Below are 27,621 nucleotides of genomic sequence, written 5' to 3' on the forward strand. Positions count from 1 at the left end.
TCCCATTCATCCTAAGATCTTAATTGCATAGGGAAAAGGGGCTTCTTTATAATATATATTGTTCATTCATTTCATTAAGTTTATAAACAATCCTATATCCATTTCGGCAAGAGTATCAATAAGGAGTGAGAGACCAGAGTTTCCCAAACTCGGTTATAGGACCATTAAACAAAATAGTAAAAAAGACAATATAGTGAAAAACAGGAGAAGACAGATGATGCTAAAGCTGGATTATGTTCACAACAAAGTATATCATGACCAGGGCTGGATGTCCAAACGCCAATCAATTACCAGGAGCTTTTCTAAATTTTCCATTGCAGGCATCGTCTTGACCAAGGGTACATCTTACACCGCATGAGAAGCAATTAGAATGGGGACTGGTAGAATAATAAGTGAATCATGTCTAAATTCATTGTACTGGAATAAGGAAAATCATATAAAGGTCTCTAAAGGATACTTAAGATATTATGTCTTTAATTATAGAATGTTAACTAAATTCGTATAGGGATTGAGAAAATTCAATATTTATACATAGCCTTAGACTCCAAAACAAGGAATACCTCCTAAAAATTGTTAAATCAAATCAGTGAGAGTTTTTCTCCATATTCGCATGGTATTAGAGCCGCTACAATCGTGGTAGAGACTCAAATAGCTTCTGCCACAGGGGTGCGGCACTGGCCCATGTGTTCAGTTCGCTAGGTCAAATTTTCTTCTTTTATTCTTTCTTTTGGTGCTCGACAATGCTTCTCAACCTAAAAACTGGTGCCCTGTCTCCGGACAATCATTCAGGCATCATTCCTCTTTATAGGATCATTCAAGCATTGTTCATATTTCCAATGACTGGTGATCAACGACCACTCCTCTAAACTTATCATTTATCGTCATTGTTCAACCAATTCAAGTTATATTAATAATGTTCTAGAGAACTGTCATACCAATTATCTTTGTGATGATTGGGAATAGATTTCTTTCTGTTATAATGCAAGAAGCACTTCCTTCTAATGTGCACTAGCAACTTCTGCAGTATAGAATTCCAGGACCACTCTCCTGTTTGGTGATTGTGCACTAGTGATAATTTGGTGTAAGCTTTCTACATTTTCAAAATAAAAACAAATTCAAGTTGGTCTCTGCACTTCGAGTTTAAGGGGACATGTTTGAATAGCAAGTGAATTTGTCCTTTTTTTTGGGTGAAGTATAAGAAAGGCAAGCATGAAGGATCAAGAGAGAGTTTCCACTTACCAGGAAGAAGTTCAGCAGCACGAACAGCAGAAGCAGCAGCAGCTCCTAGAGCAGAAGGATCATATGCAACCAGAGCAAAATTATGGACAGGATGGAGGAAAACTACCTGAAAATATTTCCGACCTTCTCAATAAAAATTCTCATTATAGCAAATAATAATGTTGAGAAAAATAGGTTTTACCTCTCCAGGAATCTCAATAGGAAAAGCAGCAAAAGATAGCATTATATCAGAAACTGAAACAGCAACAGTGTTTTTGTCAACTGCAACCAAGCCCATGTAGTGGGAATGGTATATGATAACACCAGTTCCAAAAAAATGCTGTGAGTGAACTCCATCAAGCATGCATAATGATGGTACATGGACCTGCAATTTTCAAATCATGAGAGACACTTCGAACCTAGATGATGGAGAAATAGAAATAACCATAGAACCATATATGTCTAGATGTACCTCGCAACTGCAACTGCAGCTATTAGTATTGGTTTCATATTACATATTTACTAGGAGAGCATATGACAATCTTAACCAGTAGTTACCCAAAAAAAACAGGAGTTAGTACCATTATTAAGCAATTTCTATGTTCTACAACAGTGTAAAAGGAAAAAAAAAAAAAATGAATGATCACAATCTGGACCTAAAAAGCAGATATGTTAATGACCAAGATCTTACTGATTAAGATTCAGATCTTCATTGAGTGAAAATAAACGAGGCCTTAGGCCGCAAAACAATACGTTGGGTGGTCAATCTCTAAGTTAATGAAGTAACTAAAATATTCTATACTTATATATATTTGATATCTTCAGGTATCCTGACAAATATTCTATAAATTTACCTTGTTCAAGTGCAATGAATCTCGACAGATATTATCTCTGATAATGTCACACAACTTGTTGAAAAACTCCGTTCAAGGAGCCCATAAAAGGAGCCATTCCCTCCCGAAAAAAGAAAAACAAGAGACGCATACCCTATACACACATACATTGCACTGACGATTCGGCTAGATAGGAAAATCCTCAATTTTCTTTGACAAGTTCTTAGCTGATAAAACTTACCACCAATGAATCGCGAACAGAAAAGAAAAAGGGTCTGTTTGGATTGCAAACAAGTTATGCATACATTACAATATAGAGATTGTTATACGATGTAGTGCACAAGTGAATCTGTATTTGCTTTCAGATGTTTGATTCATCATTATCAGAATCTGGATAAGTAAATAAAATATTGGATATACATACTTATTGTTATTGTTCGTCGATCAGATAAAAATAATACACCCTTACAGCACTACTAAGGCGGAGACTAATAACGCAAAAGCAAAAAGAAAGCAACCAAAAACGTGATAATCAAAGCATGGTTTGGTGCAGGGATTATTTCTAAATACTGGTAGCCCAATAACGTCTATAGACCAATATCCCTCATGTGAAACTGCTTAGCAAATAAAATCCCACTTCGGTAATAGAAGTAACACGAGAAACAAGCATAGGAGAGAACTAAAGTTACCTCAAACATCACAAGAGTAGGCTCTATTGCACGTTCAGCAACAGAGGCATTATTAGCCACAGGTGCAGCACCTTGACAATCTCTCAGAGCAGCATCATCCACAGCCCCAGATTCACCAAACCTCTCCTCTCTATGTCCATTTAAAGAGTGGTCAATTATTACATTGCCATCTGCAGATAAGTTTTCTTCCACCCTCCGTTTCTTAGTTCCAGCATCAGAATCATCCTGACTGTTAAGTCCCTCTGGAACATCGTCACAACTAGTCTCCATATTGGTAACTCCATCCATTGATTCTTGGCTGAGTTGTTGAGGCCTAAGATCCATTGCACTAACCTCAGTAGCACAAGAAGAAACACTATGATTTGACAAAACTTGTTTGCCAGGATCAACACCGGAGAACAGAAGTGGCGACTCAGGTGGCAAGGCAAGTTTCACAGTCCATAAACCAGAGCTGTCATCACGTTTATATATCTGAGGAGGCGCATACCATTCATGGCGGTCAATTGTGACCAGTACAGACTGCAGCCAAAAGAAGCTTCTATGAGGAGTCCTTAGTACAAGGAGAGGATAAAAGCGCTACAGTGACTATTCTACATCTACCAACAGGCAGAGTTAAATTAACATCCATAATTAATTTCCAATAGTTAATGGAAGTATCTACAAAAACAACAGAGACTTTTTATTCTTTATAGGATCAAAACCAGACAGCATTTTTTTACTTCGGGGAATCTTTTTCTGGATATATGTTTCTGACAACTACGCTATCGCAATAGCAGGCTTGACATTCAAATGGTTAACTACATTAGAAGACTAAACCACAAGACAGAAAACATGACTCACAATGTTTACATGCAGGTGAAATTTGTGATCATCTATAACATCCACCTTGACAAACGCCTAAACTATCAAAGAGGACAAAATATAATTCTTCTGATGTTCCCAAGTGTAACCATTTAGATAAAATCATAAAATCGATGCACATATTCACATTTTCTTGCCATGGTCCCAAAACATTGGTGACAACACCCTTTGACATGTTAAAAATCTTCTTTCCTTTTAATTGACGCCCTCAAAACAAGATAAACTCTTGCTCTGAGACATCAATAATAGCCGACTGTAGACCCACTAGGAACCATAGTGTATTACCGTGGTTTACACAGAAATAAAAAGCCAACTGGGGTCGGTATTTGTGACTCTGCATAACAATGTAGAAGTAGATGAAACAAAATTATCATGCTTGGCCAACAAACAGAAGGAAATGGCAGTAGAGAGAAGGAATTACAGGTGCAGGTGGATAACAAGAGGCAACGATTGTTTTCTGAAAGATATCAAAACACAAGTACAAAAAGTCAATAAAAGCAAAGAGGCATTACTAATACCTTTTTCCGGTGACGATCGTTGTAGCTTATATACTCCAATGGTACTCTTGCACTCCTAGACAACTTAGATAAAGCAGAAATTAAGTCTTCAAGGGATGATATATCTTCTCCGGCAAATTTTTTAATGATGGCATGGCGAGGAACTCCTGCTCTAAAAAGCATATATCTACAATAGCAAAGTAGATTATAACTGTCAAAAATTCTTTTTCCAGTAAAATACTCCAAAACATTGCAACAACAGAATTTTAAACTTAAACCAGAAACACTTTCGAATACAAACTGTAAGGTAAAGCAAAATAACATAAGCCAATGACTGCAGCACAGCTATAAGCAAAACAAGAAAATAAGAATCTACTGACCCTGTTTCTGCCACGTAGACAAGACCACAGTGAAAGCGGAAATTTCGAGCCTGCATTAAAAGAGGAGAGCGAGAATAAAGCAGAAATACGAGCTTCAATCACACATAACAGAAAAATTGAGATATACCCCACATGAGCCTAAAGCAGGTCAAACGTGCAAATGAAAGGATTCGCCTAAAAGTTCAATAAGAAAGTACCCATGACTAGAAGTACCCATGACTAGAACTGACGTAAAGCGAAAACCTCTTTGTTTTTCAAAGATGCAGGAAGACACCCAGAATTCTAACCCTCATAAATTATCTGCACTAACATGGAAAGATAGGAAAAAAGTATCTGAAATCAAGCATTCCTATCACGCTGGACATGAACAATCTTATGGCACCATACAGAGGAAGTCAAAAGTTGAGCAACTAGACATTAATAAAAAAGTTTAACTAGGTAACAAGTAACAAAAAAAGCTTGCTTACATTCAAGTTTCCTTCAAAATCAACAGAGAAGTTTGAGGACTTCTAAAACAAAATTGTCAACCACAAGAACCTAACAGATGACAGAAGTCCTGAACCATTAAACTCAAATGGTAATCCAGGCATGTGTTACTTTTCAACTATCACAAGTCTGACCACAAGCCCAACACACTACACATCTGCTCAGCAGTATTTCTTCACGTGACTGACTAGGAACTTCATTGAGTTTAATGGCCTAACGAGGCTTCGCCCAAAATGGACATGAGTCATGTGCAAGGACCAGTGAAAAAGAAAAAACAAAGTAACAGCAATTGATGAAATACCTTCATCAAAATAAAAAATAGAGAAAGCAAAGGTACTTAGACCTTGTGCTTTCTATTTATAAGAACCAAGATTTACAACATGACAGCATTTCGGACACCTTCTGAAGAAAATTTCTCTTCACTGAAAATGTAAGCAAGATTAAATGCCAATGAACTGGAATATCAAATTGTGGTTCTCAGAAGTCATAGAATTCTGTCCTTGGTTTGAGCACTTGCAATTTCCATCTCTTCTTTTTAGTAATGTGTCTCCTAAAACTACACTTGTTAGCCTAAGCCCAAGCATAAACTGTACATAACAAAAAACTTTATTTGCTTCTGTTGTGCCTATATTCAAACCCTCCTAAGCTTGTTATGCATCATATAAGCAGCAAAACTATTGTCTCATTTCAACATATAAGCTTGGAAGGCATGGATGAAACAGATAAATTCCACTTTCCAGTTCTACATTTCAAGTCTCATTGTCTTCCAGAATGAAAATATTTTACTGAACAATATGCAAGATTGGCAATATCTCGCATGACTAGAAGAAAACTGCAAGATTTATTTCTCAATAAAGACTATCAGGCAAGCCAAACAGGGAGCAAGTCACAAAACAGAGCATCTTAACACCAAATCTTCCCATGTGAATGGTTAAAAGCTCTTGATATAGGAATGAGTATAGTGTGGAGAATTCATTTTAAAAGGACTAATAGATAACCAATGTTACTAGAGACACATTAAAAATTGTGAAACTAGCAGTAGAATCTCACAAACCTGTTGATAAGAAAGGGGATGAATGACTGCACCACTGACTTCCAAGAAGCAGTCAGGAGTAATGGAGTGCAAATCCTGGACCTGAAGGAAACACAAGCAGATGAGTCATATAGACAGCTTTATACCGTTCTAATAAAATTGTTACTCCTAAAAACACAGCCTTAGAGCTCTCAGAAAGAAACCATTCTGCAATTACACTGAAGGAAAGAATCGGAATTGATCAATAGATGTTTTGAACCAAACGAAAGATAAAACATAAATCGTGGATCAACTACATTCTCCACCATAGTTAAAATAATTTGCAACTGAATTTTGTGATAAAGTTAAATTGCAGCAGGTAGGAGGTTAAGCGGGACCATATCAATTATCCAGTTACCAAACTGGGTAAGCTTCTGTATCTTCTTCATTTACCATTACTATTTACTAGTGCTTTCCTACTGGTAATGTGAAATAGGACAAACATAACAAAAGAAAAACGAAATCAGAAACAATACCTATAGATATTGTTCTTTCTGTTATTGCTGTTCTGGGCTATTGGTAATCATTTGTCCACAATGTCTAGAAAAATTGGATTCTAGCATGTTTTTAGTGAGATCTGTATGAGAATGCCCACTCATAAGCAGATAAATCGTTCATGGTATTTTATAATTATCTTGTGTGTTGGGAGGAAGCTGGATTTGGAGCTAGAAACAGAGACAGATGGAGGATGATTCTTGCTTGTATCTGGTGTACTATATGGAGAGAAAGAACTGATATATGTTTTTAGACTATAGCTGTCCTGTTTTTGGTGTACAAACGCCTACTTCAATAAGACTGCGTCAATTCTAGATGTTTTAGGGTCCATCTAGAGGCAGGTTGCTCTGGGGAAGATTTATACTTCCTTTTTATTTGTAAATATGGGCCCATAACTCACAGGTCCCGGGATAGAAACCTGCCTCTTTCCAGGGGTCCATAGGAAAGAGCCTCTCTACCTCACCTATGAGGTAGTGGCATGGACTGCGTACACTCTACCCTCCCCAGATCCCACTTCGTCGGAATACACTGGGTATATTGTTGTTGTTGGTTTTCCCGTACTACCTAAAAGACTAATTTAAATACAAATGTCACCAGTATCAAAAAAATAATTTTCTCTGTTTATTATCAAGGGTTGGAAATGTGATTGGCCCTTCGATATGCTACACCTATCATAATAAATATGATTCAACAGGATATTCAGAGATTTCCATTTAAATCACAAAATTGTTGACTGAGATCTCTCTTACATGTAGCATCATACAAGTACTAAGGTTTATTGACCGAGTAACAACTAACAAGAAGGTATCAAGAGTTGCAAAAAAACTATTGCAAATATTGATACAGTCAATTGCAACATCTCCCTAGAAAGCCTCATAGACGTATATTGGCACCTGAGTAAATTAACAGATCATGCTAGGGCCGAACCCAAAGGTTAATTGAGATGAAACAAATCTTAATTATTTTGATAACTATAATGTAGCAGAAAATAATTTTTTTTTTGAAATAAAAGAAATGTTAACATCGAACAAAATACTCACCAACAGTTCCACTGTCAAAGGAGTTCCACCCCTTTCAATTTGAAGCTCAACTTTCTGCCCGACACTGTCATCTAGTAAAGTTTCCATCTTCAGGAACTGAGTAATCACCTGAATGAAGCTTATAGGAGAAAATTAGTTCTACGAACCATCAAATGAATGATTTTCCAATCATCTAAAGAATCAATTACCAACAACATAAAATTTCCGTATTTATCTCGGTCTGAACAGGGTTGGAACTAGAAATTTAGGAGGCTCCTGAATGATTGGGGATTGGGGAGGATAGCTGAATTATTTCGCACATTAGCCTAGTTTGAGGGTATCACCAGAAATGTGGATGGTATACTATGGCAAGGAACTTCACAGGGAAACTATAAAGTGAACGAGGCATACAGGGAACTGAACAAAGTAAACAACCAAGTGGGCTGTTGGACATGGAAAATTATCTGAAAGGTGAAGATTCAATATAAAATAGCTTGCTCCACTTGGCTTGTGGCAAGAGAAGAAATATTGACACAGGTAAAACTGAAAAGTACAGGATTTCAACTATGCCCCAGATGTTCTTTTGGGTGGGGAACAGGCAGAGACAACCAACCATCTTTTTTTACATAGCAAATGGATAGACCAGATATGGAAAATATTCATCAACTTGAGGGGTATGAGATGGGTGATGCCTGCAAGGGAAAAGGAGGTATTGGAAAGTTGGGGCAGAGAAAGTAGTTTATCCAAGCAGGAGAAGAGATTGAGGATTGACCCAGCATGGTAGACTGTGGCAGTGAGAGAGAAATCAGAGTGTTTTGCGGACAAGCGATGCAGTATTCAGAATATGAAGATGAACTGCTTAATCCATTTTTAACTTTTGCATAAACAAGAATGTCTAGTACAAATAAAAGATATTTTCGATTTGTTAGTAAGCGTGTAAAAAGGAACATAGATAGAAAGATCCTTTATTTGTAATTGTTTTGGTTGGGGACTGAGCCGCTTGGTATAGTAGTTTACCTGTTAAAATATAGAATGTTACCATTATCAAAAAAATGGTTGGTTCTTGACAATTGAAGTAGCTCTGCAGAATCTAGATGTATTGACGGAGGAAAAGAGAGCGGACAACGAGCCCGAGGTATGAGCCAAATAGATGTATTTTAATCAAAGTTATAAGAAGTTGAGCAGACAAATAGAGCACAATGCGAACAACAAAACCATAAATAATAAGATGCCCTACAATAACAAAGCCAGACTAACCTCCCCATTCATATGAACAAGCACATCACCAGGCTCCAAATGTTTGTGAGCTGGGCCACCGGGCACCTGTAAGAATACCCGAGAAAAAATAAGTGTTGATACACAGAACAATACTGTGTCAAGACACTCAAAAGAAGTGCACTTACCACAGAATCAACGACAAGCATTCCAGTCTCACTGGGTGGAGTGGAATTCCGCACCAACTATTAAGTAAATTTTCAAAAGATTATTGCATCATTATATTAGTAATAGAGCTTGCAACAAAATATTTAGGTGCTTACCTGTTCTGTGGCACTAAGGAGGCCAAGCCGCCGAGTTTCATCATATCCTTTGTGGAGAAAAGTTACCTATATCAAAAACATATATTACCATAAAACAAGTTACTTATGAAATTATAGTTTCCTCACTTTGACCTATCATGTCTTCATATTTATGCACTTAGGTGCATTCATAAGCCTAAAACTAGATAGTGTTTCACAATAAACAAAATTGAAAGAACCACCATTCACAGAAGAAATCACTTCACAAATAAATAAAGTTAAAAGAGGTAATCTAATGGAGAGAAGCAGCTGCGGGGGGGATAAGGTAACAGAACTAACAAACCTGAAGCGTACCACGAGGAATAGTGACAGCCTCCCATTTATTTGTAGTAAGATCCTTTCCCTCCTGTAAGAATTTCAGTGCCCTGACAACCTACAAACACAATTAAATATGTTTTTATTGCCCGTTAATTAATAACTAATTACATAATAACAGAAAAAGTTCAGACCTTAACCAGCAATATGGGTTTGGGGGCAAAAGATTCAGGGAAACAGAAAATGTTCATTGCCACCAAATAAGGAACCAACATGACTCGTCCAGGCAGTTATACAACTGAGATAGTAAGACATAATTAAATATAATCTCTGAACTAGGAAAACAAAATAAACACGAACACGCAGAGCATGGAAAGCTTGTAAGCATCTATACTCCCATTTTTTGTAAGAAATTAATCTTAAAAGACTATTATCACATAGTAATTGTACATGGAATAGGCCAAAAAAATAGAGTGGAAGTCATATGAAAAGAAACTTAGAATTTCAAATCTCCTCACAGATATCAACCTATTTCAAGGATGATGAATGAGTAAAAACAGGAAATGACCATATAGGAAAAAGAAAGAAAAATTTCAGTGGTTTCAACGAAATAAAGAATTTGGATCCTACAGCCCATAGAGTACAAAAAGACAATTCAAAACAGAAAACCCAGCCTGCATATCAGGGACTAGTGCACATTTGCAACAGAAAACCAAGAAGAAGAAAAAGAAAAAACAGCTGATCAAATGAAGGATATAGTTTCCAATAAAATAAAAGATTTAGGGACTGGAAGAAAAGAAATCAAAATGCAAACAAACCAATTCCAGAAAAGAATAAGATATCTAATCTTTGCCCATTCAAGAAGTCAATCAAGACATTTGCAAAGCTAGAGTATTGTTGAAAGCAATAGTCTCTGACAATAATTTTCACTAGTTTATCTAAGAGTCAACTGTCAAATGCACACTTCTCAAAGTTCAGAAATAGAGCACAGAGAGGTCTTTAACAAAGAGGAGATAAAAGAAACGTGTACAAACTCGTTCTAACGGCAAGAAAAATGCAGAAGCACTTGATGACTTGCTCCCAGCATTCAATGCAACAGCTCGCCCTTGCCAATTTATTACAGGGGAGCCACTTGAACCACCTTTAGTCCCGGAAGCAGCCTGTCAGCAAAGAACACAAAATTAAACAACTATAGTTCTGGAAAACTGGGGTAGAAGTGTGTTGATGAATAAACTACTATTTCCCTTGATAACAGCTTTTAACTTTTAGATGAGGTGGTTAACTTTTAGTGCACTCTGAACAAAGAAATGGAGCAGATTTATAAGGGCAAAAAAGCCCACAATTTTCTATTGAAGTCTCCGCTTACTTGCATGTAGAATGTGTTGAAGTCATTGTATCCATCCCTGCACCAAAAATTGGAGTTATCAAAAGGAATACATTGTACACCAAACATTTGCAACACGAAAAACATAGTGGATAGTGACACAAACGCCACAGAGATGTCTTCATCAGAAAATCATATAGAAGACATTAGCACAACATTATAAACATGACTTCTTATACAAATGACAAATGGTAAGTTCACAGTTCAATTATTTTAATTTAAAGCAAGATCATTTAATATCCTACAGCTTTAATTTGCTCATTGTATTTGGAGTTTGGATAGTAAGGAAGTCCTAAACATGCAACAACACAAGCAACATTTAAGGTAGAGCGATGGTGATATGACAATCATTTCACCAAAACCAATGAGAGGAAAAAGGAACAACTAAAACAGCAGAAGTCTACAATTTGTGCTTAGTACCCAAATATGCAAGAATCTAATGCCAATAATCAGCTTCATCATATATCAGAACTAAAAATCTCATCAATAGCCATTTTTTTCCAATTGGCTGCACAAAGCAAAACCCACTATGATGAAACAGATAGCAGCCCACCAACACCAAAAAAAAAAAAAAAAAAAACAGCACAGTATGTTTATAGAAAGCACTGTTTATAAAATTCTTTTGGCTGAGACTTTATAGAAGAAATTTTTTAAAAGGGAATGTCAAACACTAAATGAGATTCTTACGGTCCATATCATTTAGGGGAACACATGAAATCTCCAAGGTAAATGAACATTTAAGGTAGACCATGCCATACTTTTTATAATGCGGAGCATCTCTGTCAAGACGAGCAAGGGTTCCAGCTAAAATAGATACCTGCATAATCCAGATTAAAGCAAAAGGAATAGGACATGAAAATCTCTTTAGAAAATATAGCCCCTCAAAAAAAATCAAAAGGGAAAATATAGCCCCTCAAAAAACAATCAAAAGGATGTAACGAAAGGAATGACAGAGCCTAAAGCAAGGTCATGTAACACAACAAACCGGAGAAACATACAAGACAATTAGTAAGCTAAAACATAATTGGTAGCTGCACGACTACTTCGGTAAAGGAAAAAGAAAGCCTAACCAGAAAGGTCATGTAACACAATAAAGAGACCATACCAGAGAAACATTAAGCTATAGAGTGCCAGTAAATGATAAAAAAGAAATAAAAAAAATTAAAGGATAACTCAGTAATAGTGGCAGCTAACTCCTAAAAGACCTAAAGAATCCAATATTTCAAATTACTCTTGTGGAAAGACTAGCCACCTAACACCCATCAAGATTTTTAGAAAACACCTCAGAATAACTACAGCTTGAGTAAATTGAAAACAGAGAGTTATTTCATCAAGTAAATGTAAGTAACACACATATCCACTTGGATGGTTTTAACGATGCAACATACCCCTTAGTCCAAAGGTCCAGTCTCAAAGGATTAAAAATGATCTCAAAGCCACTAAAAAACAACATAAATGCACCAGCCATAGACACCACCATAGTCGTTGATCTTAAGAAGCAACCTTAACTGCTCACGCCAGGTCACACGCAGGATAGGAAAGTAGCTAATAAAACTAAAGACTCATAACAGTCGGCTTGTCTTTGGCACTTGGTTGGAAAAACACATTGTTTCATGCTTCCAATCGACAGCAACATATAGGTCAAAGTGAATAGCCTACACATTTTAATGCCTGACCCTTGAACACCAAGACAATCCCTCTACACTTTTAAGCGATATCAGTCTCCAAAGTTCTCTCGAGTAGAGATGGCAATGGTGCGGTGCGGTGCGGGTTTTTTCTAAACCCGCAAGTTTTAAAACCGCACTGCACCGCACCGCATCACCTTTAAACCCGCCCCATATTCATACACGCGCATAACCGCACCGCACCGCCCCATGTTATTATTTTTTCTTTTTTTTCGAAAAATTTGTAACTCCGTTGAAAATCATAATATTTTCAAATCTATAACTAGAAAATAATAACTAATTTCTATTATATCACTTTTCACTAAAAAATTGTCAAAAAGTATAACGTGTATAAGTAATGATCAAATATCATATTTTTATTCAAATGAATAGAGATGTTGAAAAAGCTACAATAAAATTATTTATTTATAGTGTTATGCATGTCATTTTAAGTATTATAAAATTTAAGTAAAGAACACATATAATTTTAGGTATATTCATGAGAACAATACTAATTTTTAGTTTTTTTTTAATTTAAACCCGCATATACCCGCAACCCGCACCATTTAAAAAAAAAACTTACTTTAACCCGCCCCGCACCGCATAACTTAAAACCCGCACTGCAGCCGCACCACACCATTGTCATCCCTACTCTCGAGTCATAACGCCTCATCATGAGCATTTTTCAGCTGCGACACCTCCATCAAAGTTTCTAAAAGTCGGAATACTCATCCCAAAGTTTTTTTTTTATGAAGTAAGTGTTTTATAAATCACAGAGACATCAAGGAGATGCATAGTTACAAAAGAAGAGATATCAGCTCATTATAAAGATAACAAAAACCTATCATAAGTCTAAAAGAGCTGATAAATCCAAGGTCCATCAAAGGACTAGAGAGCTAATAAAATCTAAAAAAGAATTTGTGTTTGTAAGCAAGGGTAAGAGTAACCCAGCTAAAAAGAGTAGTCAGGCATTTGGCCTTGAGGTCAGAGCTGGCAGTTGCAATACCATCAAAACATCTTTGGTTTCTTTCCGACCATAAGCACCACAAAATGCAAGCAGGAATCATTGACCGAATCCTTCTGATGGACTTCCCAACTTTCCAAAAACTCCAACAGACAAAAAGTTCCCTGACAGTGGGAGGCATAGCCCATTGCAGACCAAAAAAATAGAGGAACATATTCCACACTTCTGCAACTGGACAAGGTAAGAACAGGTGATTAATGGACTCAGAGGTGCAATTACACAAGTAACATGTATTAGCTAAAAGAAATTTCCTATTCATGAGATTGTCTAGAGTTAAACAAGCTCCTTGTAAGGTGATCCAACAGAAACAAGAAACTTTTGGGGGTAATTTAGTTTTCCAGATGAGCTTCCAAGGCCATTGGTCATATGTACCAAGCTTGTCATAGGTAATTTAGTCATATGTACCAAGCTTGTCACAAATGTAATTAATACGAGGACTGGTGAGAGACTTGGTGAAGATATCTGCAAGTTGATCACTTGACTTCGCAAATTTTGAAACAATATCTCCCAAGAGTATCTTTTTTCTGACAAAGTGACAATCAATTTCTGTGTGCTTGGTCCTCTCATGGAACACTGAATTAGATGCAATATGAAGGGCTGCCTGATTATTCACATACAAGTTCCATCTTACCAGTTTCTCCAAATTTTAATTCTCTCAGCAATTGCTTGATCCAAACCAGCTCGCAAGTTGCTGTAGCCATTACTCGATACTCTGCTTCGGCACTAGATCGAGCAACCACAATCTGTTTCTTACTCTTCCAGGATACCAAATTACCTCCTACTAAAACACAATATCCAGATGTAGAACGTCTATCAGAGGGTGATCCTGCCCAATTAGCATCTGTATATCCAATGATAGAGTAGTCTTTTACCTGGAGATGACTTTATATATCGCAAAATCCGAACAATTGCATCTCAATGACTATACCTTACAACACTCACAGGAAAAGAGATGTCAGATCTAGTCACTGTGAGATAATTCAACTTTCCAACCAACCGCCTATACCTTCCAAGATCACTGAGTGGCTCCCCTTGTCCTAGCAGAAGTTTAGCATTTGGATCCATAGGAGTGTCAATGGGTCGGCATCCCATCATTCCTGTTTCCTCAAGAATGTCTAAAGCATATTTGCGTTGAGAAATAACAATACCTGAGCTGGACTGAGCAACCTCAATCCCTAAAAAGTATTTCAATCTACCAAGGTCTTTAGTCTGAAAATGTTGAAAGAGGTGTTGCTTCAAGTTAGTGATACCATCTTGATCATTGCCGGTAATAACAATATCCTCCACATAAACCACCAAATAAATACACAGATTTGGTTCAGAATGGCGATAAAACGCTGAATGATCAGCTCCACTATGAATCATGCCAAACTCCTGATACCATGATAAAGAAATGGACCTTGTACCTAACTCAATCTCAAAAGCTAGCTCATGAGGGGAGGATTGCCCAAGACCATATAAGGAGACCAAGGACCCTTTAACCCACAAATGTGGGACTCCAACACCCCCGCAAGCCCAGGGCTGGACATCTGGAGCGTGGACTATAAGAAGGGGGGCCCAACATCGAAAACAATGAACTAGGTGGGCCTGGCTCTGATACCATGTGAGAAATATAGGAGAAAAAATATTATGGAATTGTTGTCTCTAAATTATTATATTGAGACCCTATTTATAGACGCTACATTCCAATCTTATTCCTAATAGGACACTACATTACAATCCCTTTTCAAGTAGAATTCAATATGTTATTCCTATTCTTATTCTAACAGCCCTCTTGACTAAATGAAACTTGTGACTATCACTATTACCTTCCCACAAAAAAGACCTTCTTAACTTGTCGAGTTGCTCTTGAACCTCTGTTGGTATCCTGAACAAAGACATGAAATAAGTCAGAATGCTATCAACAACACTATTGATGAGTGCTACTCTACCACCAAGAGAAAGGTATTGTTGTTGCCAGGAGGCTAATCTTTTCTCAAACTTTTCGATGACCACATTCTAGATCTCTGTTGATCTGTGACTAGGACCCAGGGGGAGTCCTAGATAGGTAGTGGGAAAAGTTCCAGTGCTACAGTACATAATGCTGGCCAGCATCTCAAGATCTGGAACCACATTGACAGGGTAGATGATGTTTTTCGACATGTTAATGTGGAGCCCAGATAAAGCTTCAAAAACCATAAGGGTGAGGTTGAGATACCTCACTTGAGACTCTTCAGCACCACAAAAAATAAGGGTGTCATCCGCAAAAAGAAGATGAGAAACAAGGACCATAAGACTAGGGTTGTTACCCACTTCAAAGCCACCAATCCATTGCAATTGCTTTGCCTTTTCTAGCATCCTGCTAAGACACTCCATGGCCAGAATGAAAAGGAATGGAGATAGTGGATCGCCTTGCCTTATCCCTCTCAAAGAGGAAAAGAATCCTGTAGGGCTTCTGTTGACTAGAACAGAATATTTAACTGTGGAGAAGCTATACTTGATCCATTTGATCCACTTTTCTCCAAATCCCATTTGCCTCAGAATAGAAGTTAGGTATTGCCAGTTGAGCTTGTCAAAAGCCTTCTCTATATCCAGCTTGATTAATAGACCCGAGACACCACTTTTCTGCCTCCAATCCAATACTTCGTTTGCTATAAATCTATCTGCCTCTTATAAAAGCATTCTGATAACCTGAAACCAATCTCCCAATCACTTTTTTTCAATCTTTCCGTTAGCACTTTTGCCACCAACTTGTAGACACTACCGATAAGACTGATAGGTCTAAAGTTTTTAAGTTCTATAGCACCTTTCTTTTTAGGGATAAGGGCGATAAAAAAAGCGTTGAGATTTAACCATGTGGCAATTGTTGTGAAAATGATGAAAGGTCTTCATAAGATCATGTTTAATAGTGTCCCAACATTTCTGGTAGAAGGCCATTGTGAAGCCATCTGGCCCGGGGCTCTTGTCAGGGGCATATGAATTAAGAGCACTCAACACTTCCTCTTCATCAAAAGGTTGTTCAAGAGCCACCTTATCATATTGGTTTAGAAGACCCAAGCCCTCGAAGGTTGTTGTAGGCCTCCAATTTTCATCTTCTGTATATAACTTCTGGTAGTAGTCACGTACAACTTCTTTTATTTGCACTTTGTCATCAATAATGATCTCCCCCACCTTCAACTCGTCAATACAATTGTATCTCCTACGAGAGTTAGCAGCCCTTTGGAAGTATTTCGTATTTCTATCCCCTTCTTTCAACCATAGGCATCTTGATTTCTGTCTCCAAGATGTTTCTTCAGACTTAGCTGGCTGTTGAATCTCCATTTTTAATTGCAATAATTTGTTCTTTTCACGTTGAGTCGGAAGCCTCCCTTCACTGGCCCGTTCAAGAATTAAAATCTCTTCTAAAACTTTACTAGTTCTAGAAGAAACTTTGCCAAAAACCTCCCTGTTCCATGTAACCAAGTCCCTCTTTAAAGATTTCAACTTTTAAGAGAGGATGAAATCTGGAGAACCATTAACCGCGTAGCTTTGCCACCACTGTTTTACCAAGCCAGTAAATCCATCCTGTTGGAGCCACATATTCTCAAATTTAAATAAGAGGGTTTCTTTGACCAATCGCCACTCTCTAAAGAGATGGGTTTATGATCCGAAATAACCTTGGGGAGAGCCAGTTGTTTCACACAGCCAAAAGCATCATTCCACTCTGAAGAAATCAAGAATCTATCAATTCTAGAGGCTTGAAGTGAGTTTTCCCCCCGGACCAGGTATAGAATGCTCCTTGCAATGGTAAATCAACTAAGTCCATGTCTTGAATGAATTCAGAGAAGCATTTCATGGCCCTAGATCTTCTCAAACAATTGAATCTTTCACTTTCAAATCGACAGACATTAAAATCTCCTCCGATGACCCAATTTTCATTCCAAAGACCCCTTATGCTGGCTAATTCATTCCAGAAGTCATCTCTTTCCCAGTTAGAGTGTGGCCCATAGACACCACTAAAACAAAATCTGAAAGCAACTTGAACACCTTCCATCATAACCGACATAGTGTGTTGCCCCTGATGTGCGTCAATACAGCTCCCCATTTACTAATTCTTTGAAGATGCTATGAGTAGGCAAAGTTTCATTTCATTCCCTTCTAATCAATTACAGGAAAAATTAGACATAACGTGACTGAATGTGACAAATTTAATAGAATAATAATACAAAGAAGTCCTTTCATGTGAAAAAGCATGCTGCTATGATAGATCATCCATAAAGCAAAGTAAGGCAGGCACTAAATAAAATCTCATCCACATACCTTCTCTCCACTGTCATTACCAACAACCCTGATTTCTAGTCCAACACAAGCATCCTCCGGAGCAAGTGGAATCTCTTCATAGCTCAAAAATTGTATAGCAGCAGGATCATAACGGAAGAATCCGAAGTCATGAACCTAAAAGACGATCAATAAGGTTCATTCATGAGAAAATTAAGTATGGAATATGATTGTCAAGTATTCTTCGGCAATTCTCATTGTCCCTATTAACCTGTGCAACATCAAATGGCAGTCACCACAGACATACTTTTTCCGCTTCATTTTGTATGGTACACTTCCCTTTTTTAGTTTGTTTCATAAAGAATGTTTATATTTGGAACCTCTAACTTTGAAACTTTCCCTTTTACTCTTTATGAATGCACTTATAGTCATAAAAATGTAATGGCTTGTTAAAGACTACAAGTTCTAATGGTAACTTGGTATGTGGTAAAAGTTTATTCTTCTAGTGTCCAGTCACATATAGCCTCAAAAAATGAAACATCGGAGTATTACTAGTGTTTCTATTTGTGAAGGAGATCCTTAGAATACTACTGGATTGGGTGGTGGAAGGAGGACTTATGACTTATCATTTGTTACACGGATCCAGATATGAGTGTGATTAACTGAAATAAGCACGAATTAAGTGTCCAACCTGTCAAAGCTGGTCATAAAAGTTCAGGACACGAATAAGAGTAAGGGTGCAGATGCTTTGATCCAACTAAAAGTACATACAGACAATTATTCAGAATTGTTGAAAATACCTCATTTTCAGTTAATGTCGTGACTTAAATCCATTTTTATTTAATTAAGTTAAATGATTGATGATGATTCCATAATTTGGGGTCTTCTTTTCCCTATTAAATCTTCAAGCTACATTATTCTACTTCATGAAACAGTTATGAATCAATAAATCAAAGTGTAAATAATTTCTTTTTTAACAATCAGTTATTTTAACACGCAATGGAAAATGAATAATGCAAACAAAGATACAAATGATGATTAGCCCCAAACATTGTCAAAAAAATGATAGTTAGCCCCAATACTTCAGATTTCACGATTTTCCAAATATGAAGCAGACTACTAGTACTGTTTGAAATTATGAATATGTTTTCTTTCTTCTTTATTAGACCCTAGGAAAAACCAGCAAGGAAGGCAGCACAACCTCATCCCTACTCTGTCTACCTCACGTCAACAGAAATGAGGTCGATAACTTTGGTACTAACTTTCTCCTGCTACCTTTCTTCTTTCCTTCTGATAAAAAAAAATGAACATCCAATCTAAAACTTAAAAAGTTAAACTGATAGATGAAGTAGCGAAATTTCTTATATACCCTTTTGGAATTTGTCAATGCATGACGAAATCCTTGAAGTTGTCTCGAAAAACCCACAATTCTTTGGGATCAATGAGAACTTAGCTAAAGATGAGTTACAACGGAAGAGAAAAATTCACATGAATGATATCTACTAGCGGGGAACATGATTTATTCTTGTTAGAGAACTTCTAATATTATTATTACTATCACTATTATCTATATATATTTAACTTATTTTTCACTTCTAGATTTATTTGGTATAATGATGACATGGGTTGAGCTTAAAGGCATAGTTGTTGTTGGTATTGTTTTGGAAGCCCTTGTATAATCCATGTAGGATAAGATTATACAAGTCCTCCTGTACATGTAACCTGAGTTGAGAGTCAAGCATGAACTTCAACATGGACTTGCTGAAACTGGGCTTATCAAAGATTGAATATAATACAAGTGAAGGAATATGAGTAGGCAATAGTCAAGTAGCCCAAGACCTTTTATAAAACCCTTTGGAGCCTGTTTCTAACAAACCTATATGGGACCTATGTTTTCAAAAGCAGAACATAAAAGAGCAACAATCTTGGGACTTCACACAAGAAGGGGTAAGCATCCTTCCTTCACATTTTATGCGACATTACTCAAACATGGAGTTCATATTAATAGTAGAAACACATTATTATTAAACTAAATGCTAAATGTTAAATAAAAGACTTTTCATCGAAGTTCAATGTGCAAGTATTATTTTGTTACTGGAATTGAGAAACGCCCCAAAAAGACTTCTTTTTTATTTTGGGACGAGGAATATAAAAATGGAGTGGCACGGAGATAGTAAAGAGGAGCTTAAAAATGAACTCACAGGGTCTCTATATATGGGATAGACTGGTATTTCTTCACGGTTCACAAACATAGCTTCAGCCACCACAGGTCCTACAAAGCATATAACAATCAATACTTCCATTACACAACGAACTGAACTTCAATAGTAAAAACAACTTCACAAAAACATTTGAACGGAAGGAATGCTTGTTATCACCTGGTTTAACCACATGTCGATTTGTAAGTATAATCCCGCGGCGTTTATCAACGACAAAGCCCGTAGCATAACTAGCACCAGCAGCCTCTGTATCAAATGCTCGACAAGCATTGGTACGTAGAACAACCACGGCAGGAACCACCTTATCAAGCGCCTTACGCCAATCTTCAGCAGTAGCGAGGTTCTCCTTGAACGGAGGATCTATATCCATACACAATTCCTCCTTCATTATACTCGATTCTGGTCCCAATGCTTCCTCGGATCCCAAATTCTCCAGCGAATCGCCCATTCAAAACCCTAATTGATGCAGCGAAGGTAAATAGATAGATAGATATCTACTTGTGATGTTGCCAGCGGTGATGAACGGAGAGATAATATACCGGCGACGATGAAGGATGACGTTGTTTCAACGACGGCGGGCGAGTATAAGAAGATCGGCGGCGAGTGCGGAGTTGAGTTGGCGCTGACTATCTGACAACTTGCCTTCGTTCAGTCATTCGTCGCTTTCATTTCTCCAATGCTTTTTGTACAGACGATCCAATTACGAAAATGCCCCTATACCTTGTTTCCTTTCACGTGGGCTAAATCGCGTTCAGTATCTTCTGTACTTGGTAATCACGTGTAGTAGTTTCCATATTTAAGATAAATACCAAATATAACCTCTTAAACTTGCCAAGATTTGTAAAACTGACCTCTTGATTTTGCTGGTGTGACCATTTAAAAGTTTGATTGGGTCGAGCATGATACTATGACGAACATAAATGTAAATTATTACTACCACTCTATAGATAATTATTTTTCATTAAATATTTTAAGAGTTGTTCCATGATTATTTTCCTATTGAATTGGTTTAGTGAAAAATGTGCAAAAATCATACTTCACACACCAACAATATATACAATGTATTCCACGTAGTGAAGTCTAGGAAGGGTAAAGTATACGCAGATCATATTGCTACCTCAGGTGAAGTAGAGAGATTATCCGATAAACCCTCGACTTAGGATTGATAACAGTATGACAAATACAAAACATAAATACATATAAGCTTGTACAGTATGCAAAATAAATGCTAGTTAGCCACAGGATAATACTACAACCACAAGATAATACTAAAAACTATCTCTCCAAAATTATAAACATCACTCAACACTCCGAACAAGAAACTTCAGACACAAATAAAGAACGTTCTCCTACTGTGACTGACACACTCCCACCCCCTTACCCTTTACCCAAATCTGCGTCCTCCATACCTTCCTATCAATGATCATGTCCTCCGTAAACTGTAACTGTTTCATATCATGCCTAATCACCCCCTTCCAATATTTTTTCGGCCTACCTCTATCCCGCCTAAAACCATCCATAGTCAGTGTCTCACACCTCCGCACTGGAGCATCAGAGGCCCTCATCATCATGTGCCCAAACTAACGTAACCTCACTTCTCGCATTTTGTTCTCCACACATTCATCGCAACACCCTCATCTTCGCAACCACTTTGAATGTGGAAATTCTTAACTGACCAACATTTCTCTCCATACAATATAGTGTGATAGGGAAAAAATCATTTCTAGTTTCTAGTAGTGTGTATCCATGTATTCTCGTGTGCAATGGAGTATACTTCGGGGGAAAACATCCAAGGTGAATCGTATGTGAGGATCGTTGCATTGTTTTGCTCTAATTGAAGGTAGGTTTCAGTTATTCTTCTTTAATTAATTGGCCCCTAATCTGTCCATGATGGGACATCAATTTTACATACATTTCTCTTTGGTTGTGACTTTGACTAGTAAATCAATCCGCAACTTTCTTTGCTTCTTTGAAGGCTGAAGCAATCACTTGAACTATGGCTGTCAAGTGGGCCGGGTCGGGTAGATAAACCGGCCCATTTTGACTCGGCCCGATAAGTCCTAGAGCTTTAGGGTTTCGGGTTTCGGGTCAGTTATTTTTTTTAATTTGGGTCCAGTTAACTCGGTTCGAACCTAGCCCGGTACAGGCCCGCTGATAAATCGGCCCGTAATCTTTTTTTTTTTTTTTGTATAAATTAGTATATAACTATACAAATATATATTGTAATGTATATATATTGTAGTATATCTCATTTAAAGTTTTACATATACATAGAATAGAGTGTATATATGTGAATAGATTTTCTATAGACGTGTGTATTTAACGTATACATGTGTATATATTTTATAAATTAGTATATAACTATACAAATATATATTGTAGTATATCTCATTTAAAGTATTACATATACATAGAATAGAGTGTATATATGTGAATAGATCTTCTATAGACGTGTATATTTAACGTATACATATGCATATGTTTTATAAATTAGTATATAACTATACAAATATATACTGTAATGTAAAAATTTATAGTATATTTCATTTAAAGTATTACATATACATGGAATAGAGTGTATATATGTGAATAGATCTTCTATAGACGTGTATATTTAACGTATACATGTATATATGTTTTATAAATTAGTATATAACTATACAAATATATATTGTAATGTATATATATTATAGTATATTTCATTTAAAGTATTACATTTACATAGATTAGAGTGTATATATGTGAATAGATCTTCTATAGACGTGAATATTTAACGTATACATGTGTATATATTTTATAAATTAGTATATAACTATACAAATATATATTGTAATGTATATATATTATGATATATTTCATTTAAAGTATTACATATACATAGAATAGAGTGTATATATGTGAATAGATCTTCTATAGACGTGTATATTTAACGTATACATGTGTATATATTTTATAAAGTAGTATATAACTATACAAATATATATTGTCATGTATATATATTGTAGTATATCTCATTTAAAGTATTACATATACATAGAATATAATGTATATATGTGAATAGATCTTCTATAGACGTGTATATTTAGCGTATACATGTGTATATGTTTTGAAGAGGGGAAATTAGTTATCTTATTGCTTAGTCTTAAGCTAGAAACGCTCTCTCTCTCCTCCACTAAAATTAACGTTCACCTAATGGTCGTCTTCTCCAATCGGGTAGCCAGCGCCGGCGCCGGCAAAGGTAAGTTACCCTCTTCGCCTTCCTCCCCCCCCCCTCTCTCTCTCTCTCTACAACTCTTCCGAGCTACCCCTCTCTCCCTTCCCTCTTTGCTTTTTAGTGGCAGATATCACCGACGGGACTAGGATCGGCTGTGGCGACGATCACCAAAACACAGATCCAATAAAGCACAGTAGACGCTCCAGCGATGGTAACATTCAGTGACATTCCGGCGACAGCTTTCCGGCAACGCTGTTTTCACTAACCAACTCCGACAACAAAATTGACGGTATCATAAGCACGCAGGATTACCCCGGTGACATCTAAACTTTGATATTTAGATATTTTCACTAGTTAATATTTAGATATTTGCACTACTCGAATTCGGTGAACTGGTTCGACGGTTCGACTGGTTCGACGGTTCGACTGGTTCGACGGACGTCGGTGGTGAAGGCGGCGGAGCCAGAAAATTCAGGTGGGGGTCTCTACAGATATTGCACCTACTTTCCAGATTTTAGCCGGTGACTTTCCGGCGAAGTAATTTCGGCGACCCAATTTGCCGGGTTCCAGCACAACAAGCAAAAGCAGATTACATGATATACGTATTTCGGTGACTTCTAACCCTTGAACTTTATTTTATTGCGCGATTTTTTGATATTTTCGTTGCCTGTAATTTGCATGGGATTTCCTATCTGTTATTTGGATTTCTAGTAGTTGTTGTTCTTAAAATTTGGATATAGTGTGTGCTTTTAGGGTGTCTTTATTGTCTTGCTGTTTTTGAACCTCTTATGTTGCATCATATTATTTATCGTACTATCTTTTGTATCTTGACTTGCGTGTCTGCTGTAGTATATTCGTGACCTGCACCGCTCCTTATTATTTGTTTGGCTGTCCTTGGTGTCAGGCCATTAGTGTGCTCTATTTTTCTTACTGTTAGTTTTGTCCTTACCTTGGTTTTGTTTTTTCTACCTATTTGAGTTAAGTTTTGTTTCTTGATTATTTCTTCTAATTTGTGTGGGCCTTGTATTTCCTGTTGCTGCTTTGTTACTACCATTGTTTATATTTTCTTATATTTTTTTGTAGTAGTGGTTGTGGGCGTTGATGGTTGGAAAGGGTCATGTCCGAGGGGGTTGGGACGGAGGGCTGTTATGGGGGCAGGGGAAGAGAAAAGGCGGGGGTGGGAAGAAGGCCAAGGTTTGGCCTCAGGGACGGTAGAGAAAGACGTGTTGATAGAGTTGGTAGGCTGAGGGTTGGGTCTTGGAATATAGGGACTCTTCAGGGTAAGTCCATAGAGCTTGTGAAGATTCTTAGAAAGATGAGGATTAGTATTGCGTGTGTTCAAGAGACCAAGTGGGTAGGGTCTAAGGCTAGGGATGTGGGTGGTTACAAGCTTTGGTACTCTGGGAGCGAGAGGCGTAGGAATGGAGTTGGCATCTTACTAGATGAAGAGCTTAGAGGTCAGGTAGTAGAGGTAAAGAGAATCAGTGATAGATTGATGACTATTAAGTTGGTCATTGGGGGGTTTACCCTGAACGTGTGTAGTGCTTATGCGGCGCAAGTGGACTTGGATGGGGAGGATAATATGCGGTTTTGGGAGGCTTTGGATGAGGTGGTGAAAGGCGTGCCTAGCTCGGAGAAGATTGTTGTAGCATGAGATTTCAATGGGCACATCGGGGCGTTACCGAGAGACTTTGGTGATATGCATGGTGGTTTTGGTTTTGGGGAAAGGAATGAAGAGGGGGCTACTCTATTGGATTTTGCAAGGTCCTTTGGGCTGGTGGTGGTGAACTCGAGCTTTCCGAAGAAGGGCAATCACCTGATCACCTTCCGAAATGGGATAACCAAGACCTAGATTGACTTTTTGTAGCTTAAGAAAGGGGTAGGGTGTTGTGTAAGGACTGTAAGGTCATCCCGAGTGAGAATCTTTCGACCCGATATAGGCTCTGGTTATGGATTTGGGTATAAAGAAAGATAGGAAGAGAAGGGGTGAGGAGTGTAGACCTAGAATTAAGTGGGGCGGCTTGACGCCGGTGAATGCATGGGAGATAGGGGACAAGTTGGCGGAAATAGAGGTGTGGGAGTGTAGGAGGAACGTGGATAGTATGTGGGATAGGGTGGCTAGGTGCATCAGGGAGAATGTTAGTGAGGTGTTGGGTGTTTCTAGGGGCCGGGCCGGGCATCATCGGGGGGATTGGTGGTGGAATGAAGAGATTAAGAAGAAAGTGGAGACCAAGAAAGGGGCGTATGCTAAGTTGGTTGAGAGTAAGGACGAAGAAGAGAAGCGGGTAAACAGGAAAGAGTACAAGTTAGCTAGGAAGGAGGCTAAGTTAGCAGTTACGGCGGCTAAGACGACAGTATTTGAGAGCTTGCATGCGGGGTTACAGGAGAAAGGAGGGGAAAAAAGTTGTTTAGACTCGCTAAGGCTAGGGAGAGGAAGAGTCGTGACCTCGATCAGGTAAAGTGCATTAAGGGGGAAGACGGTACAGTGTTGGTGTAGGACGCCCACATTAAGAATAGATGGCAGTCGTATTTTCATAGGCTCTTGAATTACGAAGGGGATAGAGCTATTGGGTTAGGGGATCTGAAGCACTCAGAGGGGTGTCAGGATTTTAGTTATTGTAGAAGTTTTAAGATAGAGGAGGTTAGAGAGGCTGTTCGCAGGATGCGAAGGGGTAGGGCGACGGGGCCTGATGAGATACCTGTGAATTTTTGGAAGTTTTCTGGTGAGTATGGTTTAAGGTGGTTGACTGGATTGTTTAACGAAATTTTCAAGACTGTGAAAATGTCCGAGGCTTGGAGGTGGAGTACTATGATCCCTCTTTATAAAAACAAGGGTGACATTCAGAGTTGCAATAACTATAGGGGTATTAAGTTATTGAGTCACTCTATGAAGATTTGGGAGAGAGTGGTCGAGGTGAGGCTGAGACGGATAGTGTCTATTTCAGAGAACCAGTTTGGATTTATGCCTGACCACTCGACGACGGAGGCAATTCACCTGGTACGGAGGCTGGTGGAACAGTATAGGGAAAGGAAGAAGGACCTGCACATGGTGTTTATCGACTTGGAGAAGGCATACGACAAAGTCCCCAGGGAGGTGCTTTGGAGATGCTTAGAGGTGAGTGGAGTCCCGATGGCATATATCAAGGCAATTAAGGACATATATAATGGAGCTAAAACTTAGGTGAGGACGGCGGGAGGAGACTCAGAGCATTTCACTGTCTTGACAGGATTGCATCAGGGATCTACTCTTAGTCCCTTTTTGTTTGCTTTGGTGATGGATTTGTTGACGCAGCGTATTTAAGGAGAGGTGCCTTGGTGTATGCTTTTTGCAGATGATGTAGTTTTGATTGATGAAACGCGGGGGGTGTGAATGATAAATTAGAGGTGTGGAGACAAACTCTTGAGTCTAAAGGGTTCAGGTTGAGTACGAGCAAGACAGAGTATTTGAAATGCAAGTTTAATGACGTGAGACTGGAGAATGAGGTGGTAGTGAAGTTGAAATCACAGGTGGTATGTAAGAGGGATAGTTTCAAGTATCTCGGATTCGTGATTCAGGGTAACGGTGAGATTGACGAGGATGTCTCGCACCGTATTGGGGCAGAATGGATGAAGTGGAAGCTCGCTTCGGGGGTGTTGTGTGATAAGAAAGTGCTGCCAAAGCTTAAAGTCAAATTCTACAGGGTGGCAGTCCGTCCGGCCATATTGTATGGAACGGAGTGTTGGCCATTTAAGAACTCCCACATTCAAAAATAAAGGTGGCGGAAATGCGAATGTTGCATTGGATGTGTGGGTTGACTAGGGGGGATAGAGTTCGGAATGAGACTATCAGGAAGAAGGTTGGTGTGACTCCAGTGGAGAATAAGATGCGGGAAGTCCAATTAAGATGGTTCGGACACGTGATGAGGAGGGGCATGGATGCCCCGGTTCGTAGGCGTGAAAGGCTAGCTTTGGATAGTTTTAGACGGGGTAAAGGTAGGCCGAAGAAGTACTGGGGAGAGATGATTAGGCGGGACATGGAGCAGTTACGGCTCACTGAGGACATGACCCTAGATAGGAAGATTTGGAAGACGCGAATTAGGGCAGAAGGCCAGGGTCAGTTTGGTCGCTAGTGTAAGGAATTACTTGGTGGGGGTATTATTCTTGTTATGATACTTTGTTTCATGCTTTATTACGAATCTGTTTACTTTTCTCTATTTACTATTACTTGTGGGTGTCGTATTTATGTTATGCCATCTAGTTCCATTATTTACTATGAATTTGTTTAGTATTCCGTGTCTTGAGTCGGGGGTCTATCGGAAACAACCTTTCCACTTCTTTAGAGGTTGAGGTATGGACTGCGTACATCTTACCCTCCCCAGACCTCACTATGTGGGAATACAGTGGGTTTGTTGTTGTTGTTACATGTGTATATGTTTTATAAATTAGTATATAACTATACAAATATATATTGTAATGTATATATATTATAGTATATTTCATTTAAAGTATTACATATACA

The 27,621-nt window shown here is 38.0% G+C and overlaps 1 protein-coding gene across 1 annotated transcript in view; it reads right to left on the reverse strand.

The window, feature by feature from the left end:
- Nucleotides 1-20,676, reverse strand: part of LOC107860108 (protease Do-like 7) — a gene marked incomplete in the record, with an annotated part of 25,766 nt that extends 5,090 nt beyond the window's left edge. Inside the window, 18 exon segments of the mRNA XM_047407311.1 lie at nt 1,240-1,345; nt 1,421-1,603; nt 2,741-3,259; nt 4,120-4,285; nt 4,479-4,528; nt 6,019-6,099; nt 7,572-7,679; nt 8,808-8,873; nt 8,954-9,010; nt 9,089-9,154; nt 9,411-9,500; nt 10,417-10,542; nt 10,749-10,785; nt 11,525-11,583; nt 17,733-17,867; nt 19,892-19,962; nt 20,069-20,365; nt 20,449-20,676. Coding sequence (XP_047263267.1) covers nt 1,240-1,345; nt 1,421-1,603; nt 2,741-3,259; nt 4,120-4,285; nt 4,479-4,528; nt 6,019-6,099; nt 7,572-7,679; nt 8,808-8,873; nt 8,954-9,010; nt 9,089-9,154; nt 9,411-9,500; nt 10,417-10,542; nt 10,749-10,785; nt 11,525-11,583; nt 17,733-17,867; nt 19,892-19,962; nt 20,069-20,357 — 2,209 coding nt within the window.
- Between the last annotated feature and the right edge of the window lie 6,945 nt (nt 20,677-27,621).

The sequence above is a fragment of the Capsicum annuum genome, chromosome 2, assembly GCF_002878395.1.
Source record: "Capsicum annuum cultivar UCD-10X-F1 chromosome 2, UCD10Xv1.1, whole genome shotgun sequence".
NCBI classification, from domain to species: domain Eukaryota; kingdom Viridiplantae; phylum Streptophyta; class Magnoliopsida; order Solanales; family Solanaceae; genus Capsicum; species Capsicum annuum.